Source organism: Cajanus cajan, chromosome 5, assembly GCF_000230855.2.
Source record: "Cajanus cajan strain Asha chromosome 5, NIPB_CcT2T_4, whole genome shotgun sequence".
NCBI classification, from domain to species: Eukaryota; Viridiplantae; Streptophyta; class Magnoliopsida; order Fabales; family Fabaceae; genus Cajanus; species Cajanus cajan.
In genome coordinates this window covers 70,309,184-70,332,302 of record NC_138521.1, presented here as the reverse complement: position 1 = coordinate 70,332,302, position 23,119 = coordinate 70,309,184, and the positions used below count along the sequence as shown (strand labels likewise).

General features: G+C 31.2%; 4 protein-coding genes across 4 annotated transcripts; 1 reads left to right on the top strand and 3 right to left on the bottom strand.

Annotated features, from left to right (window-relative positions):
* Nucleotides 1-863: 863 nt before the first annotated feature.
* LOC109808623 (uncharacterized) lies at nucleotides 864-2,951 on the bottom strand. The gene has a single exon (XM_020371680.3). The coding sequence runs from the start codon at nucleotides 2,681-2,683 to the stop codon at nucleotides 1,547-1,549; it is 1,137 nt and encodes a 378-aa protein (XP_020227269.2). The 5' UTR covers nucleotides 2,684-2,951; the 3' UTR covers nucleotides 864-1,546.
* Nucleotides 2,952-5,243: 2,292 nt separating this feature from the next.
* LOC109807395 (uncharacterized) lies at nucleotides 5,244-7,076 on the bottom strand. Its single transcript, XM_020369913.2, has one exon. It carries the CDS (start codon nucleotides 6,866-6,868, stop codon nucleotides 5,720-5,722), a length of 1,149 nt encoding a protein of 382 aa, XP_020225502.2. The 5' UTR covers nucleotides 6,869-7,076; the 3' UTR covers nucleotides 5,244-5,719.
* A 2,237-nt stretch (nucleotides 7,077-9,313) lies between these two features.
* LOC109808335 (uncharacterized) lies at nucleotides 9,314-11,036 on the bottom strand. The gene is made up of 2 exons (XM_020371289.3): nucleotides 9,911-11,036; nucleotides 9,314-9,693 (listed from the first exon to the last, which is right to left on the bottom strand). Exon 1 carries the CDS (start codon nucleotides 11,034-11,036, stop codon nucleotides 9,933-9,935), a length of 1,104 nt encoding a protein of 367 aa, XP_020226878.1. The 3' UTR covers nucleotides 9,314-9,693; nucleotides 9,911-9,932.
* Nucleotides 11,037-11,205: 169 nt separating this feature from the next.
* Nucleotides 11,206-14,136, top strand: WDR5A (Transducin/WD40 repeat-like superfamily protein). Its single transcript, XM_020371290.3, has 2 exons — nucleotides 11,206-11,874; nucleotides 13,549-14,136. The coding sequence occupies exons 1-2, from the start codon at nucleotides 11,206-11,208 to the stop codon at nucleotides 13,840-13,842; spliced, it is 963 nt and encodes a 320-aa protein (XP_020226879.1). The 3' UTR covers nucleotides 13,843-14,136.
* Nucleotides 14,137-23,119: the final 8,983 nt, after the last annotated feature.

The following is a 23,119-nucleotide window of genomic DNA, read 5'->3' as shown; positions in this document are numbered from 1 at the left end:
TCTATTGGAATCTTGTTAGGGGCGACTTCGTTTTATGCACCACAAGATTTTGTGACTGTTGATAAGGTTAAAATTATTCTCGGGTTGATTGATGCAGTAATAGTGAAGTACTAACATATATATCAGAATCTGATGGGTTGTTACCAGAATTTACTTCTTTCTTAAACTGAAGATCATGTAAAGATATTACTGAATTCCGTGAAAAACTCCACACAAAGATTTGTTCATGACGATACTTTCTACTCTAAAATTTCGTCTATAATGCCTATTATTCTCTTATAAGGGTTTTTATCTATTTAAAAGCATGCTTGAAAGATTCTATTGGTATTTGGTAATTACACCAAAGCTTACTGTTGTCTATTTAGAAGGGTATCTAATATCTAGATCTCTATTCACTGGTCTTGTGATCAAATTGAAAGAACCCTTGTCCAAGCTTGATCTATGGAAACGTGGGGTTCCTAACAGCAGCCACCATTGTGCACAATGACAGGTGGAAGAACCTTTGGAGAGTTAAACTTTTATTCAAAGTTTGAAAAAATCCCCCCTTCAGTGTTTTATCTCACAATATCATGCATGGTTGGTCAGAGGTACTTGGTATTTGATAGTTGAACCTTTACATTTCACCATCCAATCCTAGCTTCCAGATCTATTGGTCAACGTGCACAAAGAGATGAGCTTTATACAAACAAAACAACCATAATCCATTTGAGAAGCTACAAATGTGATTTGACTATGTTGTTCTTTACATCAATTAAAAAATGCAATTGCAATATCATTGATGGTAATAATATAACTTAAAAGCTATTCTCCATAGTAAAACCATTTTTTCTCTTGGATCAATTACTTAAAAAATATCAACTTACTAATATGTAACATAGATAAGAACTGTAAATTTATTGGAAAAAAGGTTCCAACTAAGCACATGAAACAATACAATCAAACTAATACAAATCCAGATTTAGACAGGAGTAGAACAGATACAGGAATGACTGAATGAGAAGAAATACCATAGCTTACTTTACTTTCATATGTTAACCAACTGCCAGATGCAGATGCTAGCATCCTCCCAGTCCCCTGATATGGCCATGGTATACTAGATGTTTCCTCCTAAAATCATTCCATAAACTATTGCAAAAATAACAAATCAGACAATCGAAACGGAGTAACTAAGCTGAGAACCTTTTCAATTATGGATAGAAGATACTGGACAGCTTGAGCCCATGAGATAAGCCTTTTCAAAAGATGAGACGTGTTTTTCTCTAGACAATTTTTGCCCCACAGAGTTTCAACAGATGAGAAGAATTTTCCATAAAACAATTAACAAATTTCTAGCGGAGGCTAAATTAGCAATTTGACAAAATCACGTGCAATGAAACATATTGTTCCTGAAACATAATAACAATTTTCTGCAGGGAAAACTCCTAAGAAATAATAAATCTGAAGACAATTTAGCAGTAGACAGGTCAAGTATTTCAAAAAGGATGCATAAAACACGGTGGTTGACTTGCACCAAAACTTGATTAAGAAGTTGCGCACTTGATGAAGGCTACGTACAAGTGCCGTCCCTATCATTTTCAAGACTCATTTTATCCTCGTACAGCTTTAACAGATGAGAAGAAACTCCCTTAAAACGTATCACATACTTTTCCAGGAACAACTTCTCAGTCAGAATAAATGGTCTACTTAGACTTGCATCCTTTTGTAGCAGACCTTTTGAGGTAAGAAACTGCAAAACTGAAGCCCTTGGAGCAATCCTCTTCTGGAGACTCAGTTGAAAAATTCCTGGAGCTCTGACAAGATCCAGAGATTTGAAACCTGCCTGCTCCACCCAAAAACTAAACACTGCATTAATTTTATCAGGGGATGACAACATAATATAAGGCTGCCTCCTAAAAGCTAGAAGAATTTGTTCTCGGGACCATCCCCACTTCTTAAAAGTGTCAATCTTCTCTTCCCATTTGGTTTTGTTTACAGTCCTTTTGGCAAGCAATGCTATGCAGAAAGTTGAAGTTGAAACATCGAAGCCCATTTGCTTCAATTCCTGAACCGTCTTTGACAAGTTACTAGAGCAGAGTATATTATGCCATCTCTTGAGCAAAATATCAATGTTTGAGTGGGTAACTCCAAAATCAAGCAACAATTTGAAGTTAGATGGCACTCGACCATCATACAGGAAAGAAGGATTTCGAATCAGAAGTTCAATTACTTGCTCGTCAGATTCATGGAACCCTCTTAGATGTTCATACGCTGGGATTATATGATTCTCCAAGCTTCTTTTAAGGAATGAAGGGCTCGCATCTACCATGCGAACAATGTCTAGGGAAGATACACCTTTTGAACGTAAAAATTCGAACTTTGGCAACAATACCTTTTGGGTGTCGCAGGAAAGTAACTGGAGTTCCCTTTGGAGGATTTTGCATATTTGAGAGTCGGAGAAACCGTGGTTACGGAAGAAGGAGAAAATTGAATCGGGCTTCTGGGGTTGGCGTAAACGGAGCTTGAGGGAAGCTTTGAGAGCTTTTTCTTGGGAGAAGCCACAGTTGTTGATGAGGTATGACTCCACGAAAGAGTGTGGGTGCGAGGTGACAGTGCAGAATTGGAACTGGAGAAATTGGAGTTGCACAAGAGGAAACCATTTTAGGGTTGCGAAAGTGAAAGCCTTGTGGGAATGAAATTTCAACATGAGGTTCCAATTGAAACACAAGACTAAGGAAGCTAATGAGACTATATAGGAATTATGTCACATAGTTGTCATGGCAATAGCATTATGTGTGTGGTAGTGATGGGGGAAAACTCTAACAAATTCATATGCTGGAATTATATGATTGTGCAAGAAGCACGTTTTGAACGAAGAAATTCAATCTTTGGCAAACAGTACCTTGTTAGTATCGCAGAGAGAAGTAGAACAGGGCCAGAGTGAACAAATTGGTGGAGCTGCCAATGGGCTTGGCGCAAACAAGGATGGGCTTCGAGGGTGTGGAGTTTCAAGAACTCCTCCACTAACAGACTTTTTTTTTTCTTCTTATAAAATTTTATATTTGAATAAAATATTTAAATTTATTTCATTTATAAATATTTTATTAAATTAAATAATTAATTATTTTTTATAATTTATATTATTCAAATTAAATAATTATTTTATTTTATTTAACATGAAAAATTATTAACATTATTACTGATTAATTTTACTAATATGCACAAACTTCTTAATAGTTGTTATTCCAACTTTTCTTTTTTGTGAATCTTGAATTTTTTAATGAATAATTATAAAATATTTCTTTAATCATTCTTAAGATATTAATCAATATTTATAAATTAAAAATATAAAACTATTTAATTTTATGTAATAAAAATATCTAATAAATAGTAACAAAAACTATATAAAATATTTTTCAATCATTCAATTTTTAAACACATTTACAAAATGGTCGTCTTCTTGAAAAAGTTAGAGAAAATTTTAGGATTTTTTATTTTGGGAGGGAATTTTGAATTCTAGATTTTTAGTTTATAATAAATAACACTTTTAAAGTACTGAATTTAATTTTTTTTAACAAAATATCCAAATAAGATATTTTAAGAGAATAAATTAAAGTTCTCTCAAAAATAATTTCTTTGTTTAAATTACTTTATGTAAACACACTATAAAATAAATTACTTTAATTTATTTTAAGTATAAATATATATCAACATTATTTTATATTATTATTATAAATATAAATATAAATATTTAAAATATTTTTAATATAAATATATGTTTCAAAATCATTTATTCTTAGTTTTTTTATTTTATAATTTTATAAATACTCTCGAATAGTTATGGAATCTCAACATTTATAAAATTTATATATATTAATAAGAAAAATATGGATGAACGAAATTAATTGTAGTTACCTAAATTGGTAGAAAACTAAATTGTATTAAAAAAAATATTTAACTGTGTAAAATATAAAGTGAGCCAAGCTTAATTTCATTTCAATTTTTAAAAACTAGTTTTGAAAGTGCATTTTAGTGCCTTGTCAAATTGTTTTGCACTTTGTAACACCTTACATTTTCTTAATTGTTGTTATTTCTTTTTAATAATCATGTGTTGTGATGATTTTGGATTCGATGTTGAGAGACTATAGAAATTAATAAATTTCTTAGAATTTTTAGGCGTTTATAAAATTTCTTTAATTAGAAGTATAGTTTAACTCTGAGGGGAAGGTATATAATTTTTTTAAAGAATTGAGTTTCACAAGTTCATTCTTAAGAAATCTTAGAAAGATAATTTAAAGATAAGTGCTTTAGAATCTGTGAGTTTTCTCTTCATCTATGAACCTTCTCTTGAGATGATGTAGTGATTTTGGTATTGTTCATATGTTGTATGATTTGGTTATTGAATGACATTGTTGTTAGTGTATGATGGAACTATTGTTTATCTTCTAAGATTGTTGAATGTCATGTTGAGGTGTTATTTGTTGTGTTGTAGGCCATGAGGTAATATATTGTATGATTTACATGTCTATGTTGGTAGTATAGTCATCTTTACTTTTATCCTTGTTATATGATTATTTTTTTGATTAATAATTTACCCTTGCATGTTTCGTTGTGATTAATGATCATATTTATATAAGAGTAAAATAAGGTTAAGTTAGAGGAATTTGACAAGTTGAAGGCTATGTTGGATAGCAGTATAGCTTGAGACTACTTTTATATAATTTTGTAGAGTTGTTTGACCAACAACTAAGATTACATTATAATTGTTTTGTATTACTATATATACATACATGAGTATAGGATATATGATTGTTCAATTAAGAAACATTTACCTTTTTATTGGTTTATCCTTATACATATATTTTTCAGGAACTATTTGTATGTTAACTTTTGATGTTTTAAATATTTTTCACTGTTTGTAGTTGAATTGATAAATGTAGAAATCATTACGGATCGTCACATACTTAAAATAAAATGAAAAATGACTACTATTATTGTGGTATTTGCATAGCTAACACTCGTCATAAGTGTGAACACCTTCACTAACTTGTACCTACCTAGATTTGATTAGGGGGAAACAAACTATTCACCCCATATAGTGTAACTTTTAGTAAGATGAAGTAGTAATTGAATGAAACAAGATTCACATCATCTTCTCGTTCCACGCAAAGCAATCTAAAATCCAACTGCCAGGTAAGAAGTCTAACCTTTCTTCAAATTCATGACCAAAAAAAGTGCTCATTTGGAAAAAGAAAAACTAGAAGGTATACCATGTAGCGTATTCAAGAGCTTTCCCGTAACAAAATTTACATACAAATAGTCAAACGTTTACTCATACAGATCCCAATTGTGACCTAATCTAAAAAGGTTACAAATAAGCAAATAAAACATTACACTCAAACTAGCAGAAATCCGACGTTATCCAGGACCAGGAGTAAAAGAGATACTAGTTAGAGTTAGAGATGAGTTAACATGATAAACTAACAAGCAGATGCTAGCAAGTTTCCTGCTCCTGATAAATCTAGTAGCATGGATGTTTCCTCCAAGAAACATTTCGCATACTTTTGCAGGAACACATCGTCAGACACAAAAAAACGGTGTAACCAAGGTCCTTCATCAAATCTCGAAGACAAGTTAGCATGCGAGTTTCGGTAGACAGGTCAAGTATATAAAAAAAGATACATAAAACAAGGTGGTTGATTTGCACCATAAATTGATTAAAAAGTTGCATGCTTGATGAAGGCTAAGTGTTGTTCCTATCATTTTCAAGACTCATTTTATCCTCGTACAGCTTTAACAGATGAGAAGAAACTCCCTTAAAACGTATCACATACTTTTCCAGGAACAACTTCTCAGTCAGAATAAATGGTCTACTTAGACTTGCATCCTTTTGTAGCAGACCTTTTGAGGTAAGAAACTGCAAAACTGAAGCCCTTGGAGCAATCCTCTTCTGGAGACTCAGTAGAAAAATCCCTGGAGCTCTGACAAGATCCAGAGATTTGAAACCTGCCTGCTCCACCCAAAAACTAAACACTGCATTAATTTTATCAAGGGATGACAACATAATATAAGGCTGACTCCTAAATGCTACAAGAATTTGTTCTTGTGACCAACCCCACTTCTTAAAAGTGTCAACCTTCTCCTCCCATTTGGCTTTGTTTACAGTCCTTTTGGCAAGCAATGCTATGCAGAAAGTTGACTTTGAAACATCGAAGCCCATTTGCTTCAATTCCTGAACCGTCTCTAACAATTTAGAAGAGCAGAGTACAAGAGGCCGTCTCTTGAGCAAAATATGAATTTGCGAGTGGGTAACTCCAAAATCAAGCAACAATTTGACGTTAGGTGCCACTCGAGCATCAAAAAGGAAATAAGAATTTTGAATCAGAAAATCAATGATTTGCTTGTCAGATTGGATGAACCCTATAACAAATTCATATGCTGGGATTATATGATTCTCCAAGCTTCTTTTAAGGAATGAAGGGTTGGCGGTGACCATGTGAACAATGTCAAGGGAAGAAGCACCTTTGGAACGTAAAAACTCGAACTTTGGCAACAGTACCTTTTGGGGTTTGCAGGAAAGAAACTGGAGTTCTTTTTGGAGGATAATGCATATTTGAGAGTCGGAGAAGCCGTGGCTTCGGAAGAAGCAGAAAACTGAATCGGGCTTTTGGGGGTTGCGGAATCTGAGCTTGGGAGAAGCTTTGAGAGCGTTTTCTAGGGAGAAGCCACAGTTGTTGACGAGGTATGACACCACGAAAGAATGTGGGTGCGAGGTGGTGGTGCAGAAGTCGAATTTGAAAATTTGATGTTGCACGATAGGAAACCGTTTTAGGGTTGTGAATGTGAAGGCCTTGGCGCAAACAATAGTTCTGTGGGCGTGAAGTTTCAACATGAGGATCCAATTGAAGCACGGAACGAAATTGGGGTTTCGACAAGGGAAAAGGCAGAATGTGGGTGAGAAGTGGAATTTGAATTTCAGAGAGGAGGGTGCTGACGGCTTGAAGAACTGCACTACCAGATTAATAACCTAATTCCTAACCTCAATTTATCGGGTCTATACAAATTCATCTCCATCAAAACGAGTGGGTAACGTCTTCTATTCTATCTATGTTTATGTTTAATTTTTTTTTTCAAAAATAATGCTTAATCAGAATTTCCTTACCTATAAACCAAACTAATGTAGTTGAAAGTGAAAGTTTAAGACAATGATGTTAAAGAAAAAAAATTTCATTGAACTCATCCACTCAATTCTCTTATTTACTATCGAGATAAATATACATTTTAAATTATTTGTTTTTTTATTATTTATATCAATAAATAAAGTCAATATCACACTTTAGTGTATACATTTCATTTTTTTCCTTTTTATCTTTTATTGTTTTACGAAAAATATGTTCAATTTTTTTTAATTTCAAAGTTTAAAATAATCACTTTTCATATCACGTCTCAGTTGTTATAAACAATTATTAAAGGTTATAAAAATTGTAATAACAACCATTATAAAAATAGGAAGTGTCTGATCTACTTGTAAATTATAAATATAATATGTTTTAAAATTATTTATTTTTATTTTTTACTTTTATTTTTATTTGATAAAATATCCTAAGATATTCATAAATACATATAATAGACCAAACAAGTGGTAGTATCCTTGACCAAGTTGTCCTAGGCCCAAAAAGTATAAAATAAACGATGAATGTGTTTAGATGCAAGTATAAATGTATCTTTGAAAGCTTATCTATTTGCATCCATCAAAATTAATATTTGAAAGTATTTTGTAAGATTAGTTGATTAATATAAAATGACATATTTATTTAATAAAGAGAAAAACATTAACATAAAGTCAAAATAATTTCTAAATTAAAAAGAATAAGAAAAATGTAAATTAATAATAATAATAATAATAATAATAATAAAGAAAAGAAGGAAAAAAAATACTTTATAAGCTAAACTACTTCAATTAATTTATAAAAATAAATTATAAATTTTTATAATAATTTCGCATACAAAATAAATTTATTTTATAAATTAATAAAAAAAAATTATAATCTTCTTAAATATCTTATCAAACATATTATTATAAAATTCAAAAATTATTTTCATATGTTCAAATAAACTTCGCATAAACTCTTCAAAACATTCTTTTAAAAACTTAAATATTTGAGTTCTCGTTATTTCAATTTTCCATAAAAATTGATATGATGTCATTTAAATCAAATTTTTTGAGTGCACATGTCATTTTAATTTTTTAATAGACTAATTTAATAATCAAATATCTAAAAGACTAATTCAATGACAATTTAAAAAAAAACTATGATAATTTATATCTTTCAAATAAATATTTTAAAGACTAATTTAATAATAGGTCTTTGCACAATCAAATCAAAAGTTCTCTTATTAATTATACCCACTTTGGGTTGACATTAAACTTTTCCATTCATTTGTTCAAACTTGTATTTTTAGCTTGAAGAATGCTTTACATGATTTGCTGGATAAAAAAATGACCAAAGAAATGCAAACAAGGTAGAACATTGTAACGTAGAAAAATTATAATTAAAAAAAATATCGCTAAAAAATGGAAAATCAGGCTTCTTATCGGAGATAGTGTTGGTGATATTTTACACCAAGGATATGGTGACTTAAAAAAACAAAAAGGTAGAACAATATTTTATAGACCCGTTGACTGTACAGGGTATCTGTGTGATTCAGTGGAAAACAAAGTTTCTGTCTCCCTTTCATAGTGTTATGCTTGACTCATTGTAATGTAGGTTGAAGGTCGCAGAAAGTCACAATCTCACCGGAATACTGCTTACACCGCATAATAGGGAACAATTTCTTTGAAGCAAAAATAACTTGAGAAGTGAGAACAATTCAGAGGGAACTAGATACATAGAAAAACTAAGAACAGCAACAAGAACACATAATGACAAGGGCAACGCTCAACTAATCCCCAAATTCCAAGAAACAATCAATAATTTCAACTTTTTTATGCATAGTATGTACAAACTCGTTCAGTAACTGTTACCTGAAGGTCTTTCGACATATCTGCTCATTTTGCTATGAAAAATCATTTGTGGATACTCACTCAATGACATCTCGTGAGAGAGAAGTATAGGTATAGGAAATATGACATGATAAAAATTAAAAAGAAATAGAGATATTGGAGAGGGGTTCACCGGTCATTAATATTTTGCTACCGTAAAACATGATGCTAAACTTGCAACAATTCTCCAAACAAAAGACTGGATTGAACCATTTTTCTCAACTTCACTAACTTGTACGTACCTAGATGTGACTAGGGATAAAAAGAAAACTATTCATCCCATACAATGTAACATATAGTAAGATCAAATAGTAATTGAATGAAACAAAACAACATGATTCACATTATCTTCTTGTTCCACACAAAGCAATCTAAAGACCAGCTGCCAGGTAAGAAGACTAACCCTTCTTCAAATTCATGACAAAAAGAAAGACTAACTATTCAAAAGCTTTCACAACAAAATTTGCATACAAATAATCAGACTAACTATTCAATGACCCAAGTTACCCTAGGCCAAACAAGTATTTCTCACATCTCATCATATCTACTCCGCCGACTGAGATTGAATTGCCAGCACATTGTAAATGTGATTTGATTTGAATACCCTCTTGCTCTCGAGTCCAACAGGTAAAAAGAATGGTCGAAATTCAAGCAACATCCCAATCCCAGAATTCCTGAAAATGCAAGCCATGAATCCATCGACCTCTTTGGAATAGAATATCAATGTTACTTGCAATGGCATTCTCCAACTATTAAAACCACTTGGATCAATCATGTATAAAATATCAATTTACTCCTATAGATCCAAATTTTGACCTAATCTAAAAAGGTTAAATAAGCAAATAAAACATTAGACTCAAGCTAGCAGAAACTAGTTAGAGATGAACTAACATAAGAAACGAACAAGCTGATGCTAGCAAGTTCCCTTCCCCCGATACAGCTCTAGAAGTGTGGATGTTTCCTCCTTGAAACATTTCACATACTTTTGCAGGAAGGCCTCATCAAGCATGGAAAACGGTGTAACCAAGCTAGCACCCTTCTTCAACAAACCTTTGGACATAAGATGCTGCACAACCAAAGCCCTGGGAATAACCCTTTTCTCCAAACTATACGCAAACAGCGTGGGCGACGCAACAAGCGCGGAATGGTCCCAGCCAAGTCGACCCACCCAAAACCCCAAAACCGCATTGAGCTTCTCCATGGATCGCAGCATGACGCTGGGCTGATTCTTAAAGGCAGCGAAAACCTCGTCCTCAGACCAACCCCATCTCTTAAAGGCGTCAACTTTGGCGTCCCAGAGGGGTTTGGAGATAGCCCTTTTGGCGAGCAAGGCGACAGTGAAGCTGACTTTGGAAGGGTCAAAGCCTAATTGGTTGACTTCCTGGATTACGTTTTTCAAATCGGAGCAGAGGACGGAGGGTCTGGTGGAGAGAAGGTAGCGAATGGCGGAAGGCGTGACTCCGGCGAGTTGGAGAGTGTTGATGTTGGAGGAGACGCGGTAGTCGCCGATGAAGTTGGGGCAGGCGAGGAGGACGGAGAGGACTTTGCGATCGGAGTGGCAGAAAGTTCGGAGGAGGTGGAAGGAGGGGGTGATGTAGTTGCGGAGGCTGTAGCGGAGGATGCGGGGGCTCTTGGTGACGATGAGGATGATGTCTTCGGGGGAGGCGCCTTTGGAGGAGAGGAAGTCGAACTTGGGGAGAAGCCGGAGGGTGGGGTTGCAGGTGATGAGGTCGGGGGCGCGGGTCAAGACGCGGCTGATTTGGGAAGGGGAGAAGCCGTGCGAGCGGAAGAAGGAGATGACGGCGTCGGGCTTGTGGGGGGAGTGCAGACGGAGGCGTCTGGAGGCCTTAAGGGCGGCGTCGGGGGAGAATCCGCAGGAGTGGGTGAGGTAGGAAATGGTGAAGGATTCGGGATCCGTTGAGAAGAAGAGCATGCATTTGGGGTTTGGTAATGGTGACAGAGTGGTGAGGTAGACAAGAGGTCTCAGCCTCCGCCTCAGGGCGTCAAACAGAATCATTCCGCCACAATTTGCATCGTTGCGTTTAGGGGTCAATTTAATTAAAAATAATTTAACAAATATTATATTATAGGTCTTAGGTCTTATATATAAAAAAATAATTGAAATAGGAGATATATATAAGTGCAGTAAATAAAAAAGAAGGTGGAAATCCTCTGGGAGAGAAAAAATGTCGTCGGATTCAGAGTCCTTCAAACCCTACAGGCTATCCCAAACCCTAAGCGGGCACAAGCGAGCAATCTCCGCCGTGAAATTCTCCTCGAACGGGCGGCTCCTGGCCTCGTCCTCGGCCGACAAGACTCTCCGGACGTACGGGTTCACGAACTCGGACTCGGACTCGGACAGCCTCTCCCTGTCCCCGATGCAGGAGTACTCCGGGCACGAGCAGGGCGTCTCGGACCTGGCCTTCTCCTCGGACTCCCGGTTCCTGGTCTCCGCCTCGGACGACAAGACCCTCCGCCTCTGGGACGTTCCCACGGGGTCCCTGATCAAGACGCTCCAGGGCCACACCAACTACGTCTTCTGCGTCAACTTCAACCCCCAGTCCAACGTCATCGTCTCTGGCTCCTTCGACGAGACCGTTAGGGTTTGGGACGTTAAGTCCGGCAAGTGCCTTAAGGTCCTCCCCGCCCACTCCGACCCCGTCACCGCCGTCGACTTCAACCGTGACGGCTCCCTCATCGTCTCCAGCAGCTACGACGGCCTCTGTCGCATCTGGGACGCCTCCACCGGCCACTGCATGAAGACCCTCATCGACGACGAGAACCCTCCCGTTTCCTTTGTCAAGTTTTCCCCCAACGCCAAGTTCATTCTCGTTGGCACGTTGGACAACACTATGGTAATTCCCTCTTCAATTCTCCATGCTCTCTTTATTCACAAAACCACTTTAGGAGACCACAAATCAATTAGCCTTCTTCTCACTTGTTTATGTATTAGCTTATGGGTCTGTTGAGATCAAATTCTTCTCAAGCACAATATAGAGACAAAAATGAAATAAGCACTTTCGCATAACTTAAAATTAAGATTTTAGAAATGCTAATAGCAAAGAGTTTATATAAATTAACTTATGTATAAGTTAATTTTAGCTAGTGGAGTAGCATATGTCATTTTTCTTTCTTAAAAGTGATTTTAGACATCCAATGTAAAAACTAATTTGGAGAAGTTCTCTTATATTTAGTTTCTCCAAAAACTTAATTTTAACTTGCATAAGCCAGTTTTAGCTTATATTTTTTTTTTTTGCATCTTTTGTTTCTATATTTTTTCTTCTAAAAGTGCTTAAGAAGAATTTTATCCAAACAACCTCTTTATCTTCTTATCTTCGTCTCTTATTGATTATTAATTAAAAGGTTTACTCAAACATGGCCTAAACTAGTTTGAGTTTCCTTGTTTTACGAATGTGTTTGCATCTTTTTGGATCTGAGAAGGTGCATCTATTGAAGTTTCAAATTTCGAATTCTCAAGTTAGGCTTCTAGGATTCGGTTCTCTGTTACTTACACACTTTGGTCTTTGACTTGAACCAAGCTATTATTGGGCAGTCTCATTGCACTTCTGTTTTGTTTTTGTTGAAACTGGGAAACGACAAAACTTATGGATTTAAGGAATTGCAATTATGTGATACTCTAAGAGCATGTTTGAATACAAGCTAAAAGTGTTTGATAATTTTTCTACTGAAAATAAGGAATATTTTTCAACAGAGAAACTTTCAAAAGTGCTTCTAAATTTGTATCCAAACATACTCTATATACAGTAAATAGTGCTTATGAGCTTCTCAGTAAAATTCTTGCTCCTGAGTTTTAAAGAATCTACTCTGATTTTGGGATTTCTTGGCTTTATAGATATCAAGGAGTAAAAGAAAAAATGAATTGCTTGTGCTGGTTAAGTTGCTCTAAAGAGTAAATAATAAGTAAAAAAGAATTGGGTTTTCATGTTTAGTTGCATTGAAAAATAAGGCTGTGTTTGCCTTGAATGTATGTTTGTCTCACTACACTCAGTGATTTTGTTCAACTGTGTTTGGCTTTTTAAAGCTTAAGCTTGCAAAATGAAGTTCCTTCAAGTATACTTTTGCAAACTTTAATCCAGACATTTACTAGATCCCTGTTGTTGTTGTCCATTTTAACTGTACAAAATTCTCACTTTGTGAAATGTCATTTCCCCCCCCCCCCCCCTCTCGTTTTGCATTAAAAGTGAATGTCATTTTTATCATATCATAATAATGGACTAAAGTGATGACTTTTGTAATATTAGAAACTAAATTGACAGCACTTGTAATTGCACGAACTGGAATGGGGTTACTGGTTTCTCTAACGGGCTTTTATTTGTGCAATACTTCTTTTTGCATGCGATGGCACATGACTAACTGTATAGCTTTTTCATCATATTATTTGCACGGTTGTAACCAATTGGATACAACCCCCCCCCCCTCCCCTCTTTTTCTTTTTCATGCTTCATCATTCAGTGTCTTAAGTTTTCCATTTCTTTTTATCTTACATGGGAATTTTTCTTTCCCTGCAGAGGCTTTGGAACTATTCAACTGGGAAGTTTCTAAAGACTTACACCGGTCATGTTAATTCAAAATATTGCATTTCATCCACATTTTCTATAACAAATGGGAAGTACGTTGTTGGCGGTTCAGAAGATAATTGTATATACTTGTGGGAACTGCAGTCAAGGAAAATAGTACAGAAATTAGAAGGACATTCTGATACTGTTGTTTCTGTGTCATGTCATCCTACAGAGAACATGATTGCCTCTGGTGCACTTGGCAATGACAAAACCGTGAAGATCTGGACTCAACAGAAAGACTGATTCAATTTGGAACAAATGGATTTTGTCGAAGTTGAGTTTGGGGCAAGTGACTTGTGATGAAACCTTTAACTCACTTTGTAGTTCAGAACTTTGGTTGAAAAACTTTGTAGCTTCCCCAGTGGAGAACACTATTTTATAGTCACTGATAGGTTCCACTTTTGAGATGCTGGAACGTGGGTTTGGGAACACATATTTTATGCATTTCGTTTTTTCAACCTTAGTATCTTGGCTAGCAGGTTTTGCTTTTTAGTTACTGTCATTAGTCATTAATATGAATTCCAAAATTCCTGGACATGTACTTATCTTGTTTGATAAATATATCAGAAGATAAATTTCGAAGACTAAAATGATGAAGTTCAAAATCCGCAAACACTAGGACTAATCTTATGGTATTAACTGCGGTACTATTTAGTATTTACTGCCCTGGTTCTAAAATGAACAGAACACGATAACTTGCTACCATGATAAATTTGGTTTAGTTGAATTTCTTCAACTGTTGTGCTTATGGTTTGAACACAAATCCAGAAAGGTATCTGGTTGTGAGCACCAGCCATGTTTCAACCGTGAAACAGAGGATATTTTCAGTTAAACGACCATTAAAGACAGTTGACAATGCTTTTCTGGCTACTTTTAGACAAGATACAGGGCAAATACACTTATAGACAAAATAGTTGCATTGCATCTTTTTCTTTCTTTCTTCTTCGTGTTATTAACATTATTTTATGAGATAGAATTGATTTTTGGGTGTTATTCAAACTTCTACTAGTCTGTTTTAAAAAAAATCAAGGCTTAATATTGATTTCTTACTTATTATTATTCTACCTTTGTTCTTATAAAAAATACTTAATTTCTTGAGACTAATTAAAATAGTTAAGTTATAGTGAGTTTTAATTAATATCATAATTTGAAATTGTATTCTAGAAACAATTATAGAATTAGAATTAGATGATGTAAGTGATAATTATATTTAATAACACTGTATATATATGAAGGAACAAGTTTTTAATCAAAGAATATGATTTATAATGTTAGGAATCTAATAAATGTATCTACTTTAATGAAAAATAAGTGAATGACTTACTAATAATTTTATAATAACTTAGGGATATAAAAAATTATTAGTTAATACATCTAGAAGTAAACTTGAGTTTTAAAAAAAAAAATTATGATCAAAATAATACTCGTATTTTTTTTATATAAAGGAACAGATGCACTATTTTTTTTAACTAGTTCTTGAATTTTTTTTATTTTATGAAAATCTTACTTAATTGATTACATATTGATTGGACGGTTAAAAGTGGGAAAGGAAAAAAATAAATTTATCTCACTTATTTATATTTATGAATTAGGGTTGGATTTCTGAGTTTGTATTATAAATATTTGTTTGAACGTTAATTTCTTGAAGAAAAAAATTAATACTTTGAGATTAGTCTTTTGTTTTTAATTAGAAAATACACTAATTTATCAAAAGAAGAAAAAAAAATACTAATCAACAGACGCATTTGTATTTGATCTCAAAAATCAAATTACACGAATAAATCAATATTACTGTTAAGCAAATTAAAATAAGTGGGTAAAGCGCACATTTTTTGTCCAAACGATTCAACCATTGTTCCCTATCTCTCACGACTCACCAACCATTTCCTCCTTTTATTACCACTTTTGAAGCCAACCTTACAACACCGTTTTCATTTTCCATCTATACTTCTTAAATCATGTCTCTTTGTCTACTTTCTACTAAGAATGATAGAATGAATTAACTCAATTCAATATTTTTTTTACTGAAAAAAAAAATTCATATTAGGTTAGGTTGGATTTATTTTAAAATTTAATTCAAAATTTTAATCCAACTTAACTCATTGTGAGTTGTTGGTTAGGTTGTGCTAACTTATCAAAAGATTTACAAAAATAAAACTAATAAAAAGAGTGTCTCATAAATTAACTCATTAAATAAATAATATAAATAAATAAATACAAATTATCAAAGCATAATATGAAAATTGCAAGAATAATCTCAATAATTAAATAAATTGCATAAATAGTTATAAGAGTAAATTAGGTATAAAATGTGTGTAAAAAGAAATATTTATTGTATTTATTATAATTATAAAGAAAAAGAGACAGGGTCTTATTTCTTTTAAAATAAAAATAAAAAATAGTTTAAATTGGTTCAAAACATAATTCAATTTGATTCAAACTTTAAAATGTAGTTAACTAATCTTAAAGTAATTCAATTCAGTTCACCTAATCAATGTTTTTTAAAATGAATTTAATTTGTGTTAACCTGTTTCCATATCCTGTTCTTGCATTCCTTTCCAATACAAACAAACATAACAGAAGCATTGACATGCTTGTATTGTCATTTTATGTGAAGGAAATAGATAGGTGCTCATGAGTTTGATGTGATATAAACGCTTTGAGGCTTCGACACCTACCAATTAGTGGAGGAGACTTGTCCATGTCCTCATAGTACCACACTCTTTTGTTTTTGGACTAGAATGGGCTACAACTTGTCTTTGCAAAACTCAAATTAAAAAAAATATATAAAAAAGTAGGTTTGCACAATCATAAAAATCAAAACTCGATATGAAGAAAAAAAATACCTACAAAATCCAATGCACTCAGGCTGATTCCTTGGAAAAAATAAAGTTAGTTTTAGTTATTTTTTGAAAATATCTTTAAGTAAAAAAAGAAAAAAGTATCACAACTTTAATTACTTCTGAGTTCTTATCAACATTCAAAATTATGGGGTAACAAAATACCTGGTACAGTTTAGTCATGTGAATTATAAATTATTTGCCGGATTAATTTGATGTGTCTAGGTATAGGTGCTCTTAAAAAACACAAAAATATAAATCGAACGGAAGTGATGCATAATGAAAATGATAAAGAACAAAAATTATTGGAGAAGTTGCTCATAATAATAATATTACTTTCAAAAATATAGAATGCACTATAAAACCTGCTTTCCTTTTTTATTTATATATTATAAAGGAAATATTCTCATTTCGTGTACATAATTTTTACACTAATTTATTCTTAAATTCTTAAATAATAAATATTAAAAATTAATTAAATTTAAGACTTAAATTTAAAATTTTGAGATTCAAAGATTAAATATAATATTAATTAATTCTAAAATATTAATAATTTTAAAATATTTTTAAATAAATATTGAGACAGATAATATTTTTAATCAACCAATAATAATAATAAAACTTCACACGCGCACATCCCTTTTGTTTGTTGGAAGATAAAACATGCATAAGTATGCCCTCTCAGGTACAGAAAGCTCAAATGCCATTGCACCAGAGATTAGAATAATAAAACATCAACTTTTTTTTCTTTCTATTATTATAACCAAAAATCTCCAATTACATAATGACATAATGAATCTTATTCGTTTAAAATGAAAAAATTATACTTTAAAAATTAAGTACAATAATAATTATTAATTAAAAAATTAATAATTAATATTATAATTAATTTTAAATTTTATTTTGTAAATATTTGATATTATATGAATTATAATCATCTATCTTATAATTAATAATTGTGAGTGTACTTCCTCATTTCAGAATATTCAAATCCTTAACAATATATTCTACCATTCATTTTATAGAACTTATTTAATGTTAAAATAATTTTATATGTTATTGTGAAACTAAATAATTTTGAAAACTTAATATAAATTTTAATTTAATTACTCTTTTAATCTTCATATTTTATAAAATAAATAATTTTGATCTATATGATAACATGATAATTTCACATTAGATGGAAAAAAAACCTTTAGTTCTGATAATACATGTCCCCTAACACATACCTACATAGATAGTAATTTTAATTTCATCCTCATACCTGTTGGATACTCGTATATCCATACACTATCCAACACGTACTCGTGACTTATATTTTATTTATGTATAAAACAAATAAATCAGTAAAGAGATAACATTTCACACAAGTAAATATAATATTAATTTGTGAGATCTTTAACGTTACAAAAATCTAACATAATAATTATTGTAAATAAATATTATAGAATATTCAATTCTTCCAACATCAGGATCATGTGTTAACAGTATTCTCTAAGACATGTGAAAAAAAAAATATACAATAAAATTATATATTATAAATTTTAAAAAATAAATATGTAAACATTTGATGTCATTATTGGAGTTGATTTCTCCATATTTTTGCAAATACTTATCTTTCAAGTCTATATATTATTTTGGTATTAGAATACCAATAGAAATTATATGACAAAAAATTTAATGATTAGATAATTTAAAATAATAATTAAAATCAATGATAAAAAAAATCACCTTTATTAAATAAATAAATTTTATTTATTTATCAACTTGTTGCTTGTGTTTAAACCAACCTTGTGCAGACATGAGTGCTTCTAAAGTAAATTCATGGAACCTATAACGATAAGGACTCAAAAATCTTTCTATGTGCTAAATGTAAATTTTGAAGTTACAGTTGAAATTGGGATTACCAAAACATCATTAGCAATTTTTTTTTTGTAAAGTTAGATACTTAATCTTATTTGTTTTTACCATCAAAGAATGTCAAAAGTAACACTCCTGGACAAAACTTGTTTTTTTAAGTAGAACTTTATTTTAGACTTTGTTTGTATTTCAATTATATCATTAACAAATGAGTCATAATTAGTAAAAAATTTAATAATATTTAAATTATCCAAGTTTGACTCACAGACATTTGCTTATGAAGTTAAACTTTTTCCTATTCTCTTAGCTCTAGTTTGATACTCTTCAAACAATGAGTAGCATAATTTATTGATATTATTAATTTTAATTGAAGATGAGCTGCCATAAAACTTAGAAAAAAATGCTCTAACAATTTTAACTTGTATCTTAGATATGAAATAATAACAATTATTATATTAATTAATATATTTATATAATAAATTATTATTAAATAAGTGTATATATATATATATATATAATTGCGAGACGGGTTGGCTACCATAGTATACGTGTCTGCATTTCGTACCTACTAAATTTTGTGGGTCTATACTTACTATGTATCCATTCCCATATAAGCGATTATTTATCCACCCCACACAACGATATTTTTGCGGGTGTCCATAGGATCCATGTTCATTTTGTCATCCATAAGAAAGTTATACAAGTCAATCTTAATCATTAAGTATTTGAACTTAGAATATAACGTGACATATGCCAAGAAATTATTTTAGATATAATTACTTTACTTAATAACTCATTATTTATATTAAATTTTAACAGTTCAATTGTTAGAACTCTTTTTTAAATAGATAAATTCAATGAATTCTTACAAAATTTAAAAATTATTTAATAGTTGGTTACTTAATTCAAATTAATATATTTTCATAAAATTATATTATATGTTAACTTAAATTCATATAATGAAGTATCATAATTTTCAAATATTCTAAAATTTATACTTGATATATTTATTAATAATTTAATTAATATATTTATTCGACCAAAATTTTACACAGTAAATTTATGCATTAAGAGTTTAATTGGACCAAAAAATTAATTATAATTAATGTATTTATTATTATATATTAAGATTAATAATTTGAAAAGATTTTTATGGTGTATAATTAATGTAATTTAATTAATAAATAATTAACATTACATTATTAAAAACTGACTATAACAGGAAATCAAACTAATATATTAAATTTTAGATAATTAACAGATGCCTTAATTTTATTTTATATGACATTAATATTTAATATATATTATTTATTTTACAAGTATGGTGCAGTGACAAGTTTTTTATTTGTGATTTTTCTGATTTATTTCATTTGGGCTTAAAATAAGTTGTACATTGACTCTATTCAAACATTTCAGAGTTAGGAAACAGGTTTTATACAGGCATGCTAACGAAATGAGACGAGTACGAGATTTATGATATTTATCTCTATTTTTATGGTTTAAACTGCTCTTTGATATTAAATGAGTATGTAATTTTTGTCTTATTTCAGTTCCTGTTGAATATTCAATATATCCTTACTTATACTTGTAAAAAATTAATTAACTTTTTTTTGCAAAAAAAACACATAATATTTTTAAGCTTATTTTTTTGTTATATTATAATGGTAATTGAGTTGTTTGTCTATCTCATATTTTAATCAAGAGATTTTAGGAACCCTCATTCTTAAAATTTAAAATTCTTTAAAACAATCAAATCAAGGACGAGTATTAAATCGAGGATGGGGATGAGGACGAGGATAGGGCGGATAAATATATACCTGTTCCTATTTCCAATTTAATATGTTGGATTTTATCCATACCCATATCCAATCAAACTGAATATTCTCCGTTAAAGTCAAGACAGATTCATATATACGAGTTTATTTATCATCTCTAATTATCAACCTTTATCATAAAGAGTTGGAGAGCGTGAATTTTCTTATTCACTATTTCTCTTGAATCGGTTTAATGTTCTTTTAATTTGTTTTTCATGACTGAATAGTAGTCATCATTTTTCCCAAGACTAGGGGCTGGTCCTTGACAAACTAGTGATGCTTAGTTGATTTATCATGTGTTTTTTTTTTTTTTTTGTTTATCTACGCAAAATGTTTGATCTTCATTTTTTAATGATCTTAGTCAATTAGGAAAGAATGAAAGGTAAACTTGATTGTTGGAACTATAGGGAAGAAATTTGGGTATTACATCTTATAATAATATGTTTAATCTTTTGGGGGATCAAAGTGTTAACAATAATTAATTGAATTAAATACCTTTCCATGGTAAGAAATCGAATTAAAATTATCTTGGTTATTTTATTTTCAAAGAAAATCAATAAAAACTTAAATATGTTAGGTAAATCGGGAATCATGTTGTGAATCATCGGTCATGAAAGTTTTCTTATTATAAATCTTATCGATTAATAGATTTAAATATTTGATGTTTAACTCTATTTCTTTGATTTTATCTTTTTAATTTAAAATTTCTATTGATCATCACTTTTTGTATTAATTTTAATTAAATTATGGTAATTACAAAATAAAATTTGTAATTCATGTAGATATAATATTTATAAAGTCTTACTTGACGACAATTGTACACCTACCTTTATACTTTATTAAGAACAAAATCACCTAAGAATAGGAGTTAACAATTCATGTTAGAGTTAACCAACTATCATCGAAAATGAATGAATGGTCAATGAATATTTAGATTAAAATGTAATTAATCATGTTTGATATATAAATAAAGTCTCATATCATTAAAATCATCAAAATAAAAGGAAAAATAAACGTTAATAAAACACACACATACTTCATTGGTTAAAAATATTTTGGATGATAATCAAAAGTAAAATCATGAGGGCTTAAGTGAACAAAATCTTATCAATGTGAAGTTGTGCGTGCAAATACTCTAATAAAGAGCAACTGGTTCGATTCGATAACAATCAATACTCCACATCAACAAAAAAAAAATACAAAAACACATCCTCTCAAATGGTAGGTTAGGGTATTTGTTTGAGAAAAAGTTTATTGGGATACAAACAAGGTCTTGTATCATTAAAATTAGGAGTGAAAAAAGAGCAATGACTCGTGGGCCAAATTGTTGGCCTGTCAAAAATTGACGGACTAAGCTAGGTATGCTAGCTCACCAGACTGCTTGCCTTATCATGCTTAGCCCGGCAACATGTTGGACCAAATGACAGGTCGAGGTAAGTTGGCCCGCAAGCTTGCCTATTTTTTTTATAAAAAAAATTGTTATTTTTTATTTATTATTTTTAATATAATTTTAATTAAGTTATTTTAGATTATTTTATGTATAATTTGTGATTTGTTACACAACAAATTTGTTGTGTATTTTATTTATTTTATTATATGTAATTTTAAAAAATTGTACAATAAATCTACTATAAGCTATGAAATTATAATTACATATTTATTTTGTTATGCAACAAATGTGAGATTTGTTATGCAATAAATCAAATCAAATTAGTTGTTAGATGCACTGATTTATCTAAGTATTTTAGATATGAAGAAAAAAATATTGGAAGTACAACTCATAATAAATATGAAAACTTTTTTCTTTTTATTTTTTTTCCTTTCTCTCTATGTTTTTATTTTTTGGCTGGCCAGCCCACCAACATGTTCTTAGGCAGGGTGCGCCAAGATATCCATTATATTTTCATTTGGTGAGTCAAGCCTAAATGGGATAGACTGACCTATTTTGTCATCTCTAATTAAAACAAGAGTAAAAATAAATATTTATAAAAGAGACACAAACTTCATTGGTTAAATGACCGTTTAGACGAGAATAAAAATAAAATTATGAGAGTTTAAATTTAAAATAAATAATACCTTATTAATGTACAATTATCTATGAAATATTCAATAAAAAAATAATTTTCCTCAATAAATATACCTTTCTCATATAAATATCATCACATAACCGTAAGATACTATGGTATGGACCTTTTTTATTTAATTATTCTTCAATTTCCTTAATGCTTTCATGGTTGTGGTCCATCCAACAAGTTTGGGTTTCTCCGCAATATCTAAGTTTCAACTTGCTTTTTAATGCTCTCAAAATTATTTTTCATAGATAAAAGTGCTCAAAGTTTATAAACTCAAATCTGTAAATGATATGAGATGCAACGCATGAAGTCCCCTTTTTTTTTAATGCGCAATCTTAGTCCACAATTTTTAGTTTTAATCTTTTATGTGATTTGATCCTTTAATGTTTTTTAATCAACTCTAATACGACGTGTTGAATCTGACGTGGCTAGTGAATTTATGGCTTAATTGCATTATTTTTTGTTTCCATGTTAGAATTGTGGATTAAGCCTAACTCAACCCTATAAAATTGGCTTGTAAGGTGAGGGTTGTTTTCCACTTATATACTATTCAATTGCCTAATTTCTAGTCGGTGTGGGATTTGGGTTTTTCCCAATACATCCTCTCACGTCCAGTGCCCTTTTTAATGATCTAGGATTGGCGGGACTTGAATTTTTCCCAATACACCCCTTCATGCCTATGAGGCATGCATCAATGATGGGTGACTGTGGATTAAGCCTAACTCAACCTTACAAAACCGGCTTGTAAGGTGAGGGTTGCTTTCCACTTATATACTATTCAATTGTATAATCTCTAGTCGATGTGAGACTTGAATTTTTTCTAATAGTCACTTTTTTAATTGCGCAAAAATAGTTTCCCAATTTTATAAAATAAGCAGGTTTTGTTCACATACTGTCTTTGACATATGGCACTGAAGTGACAAGCGAATTTATG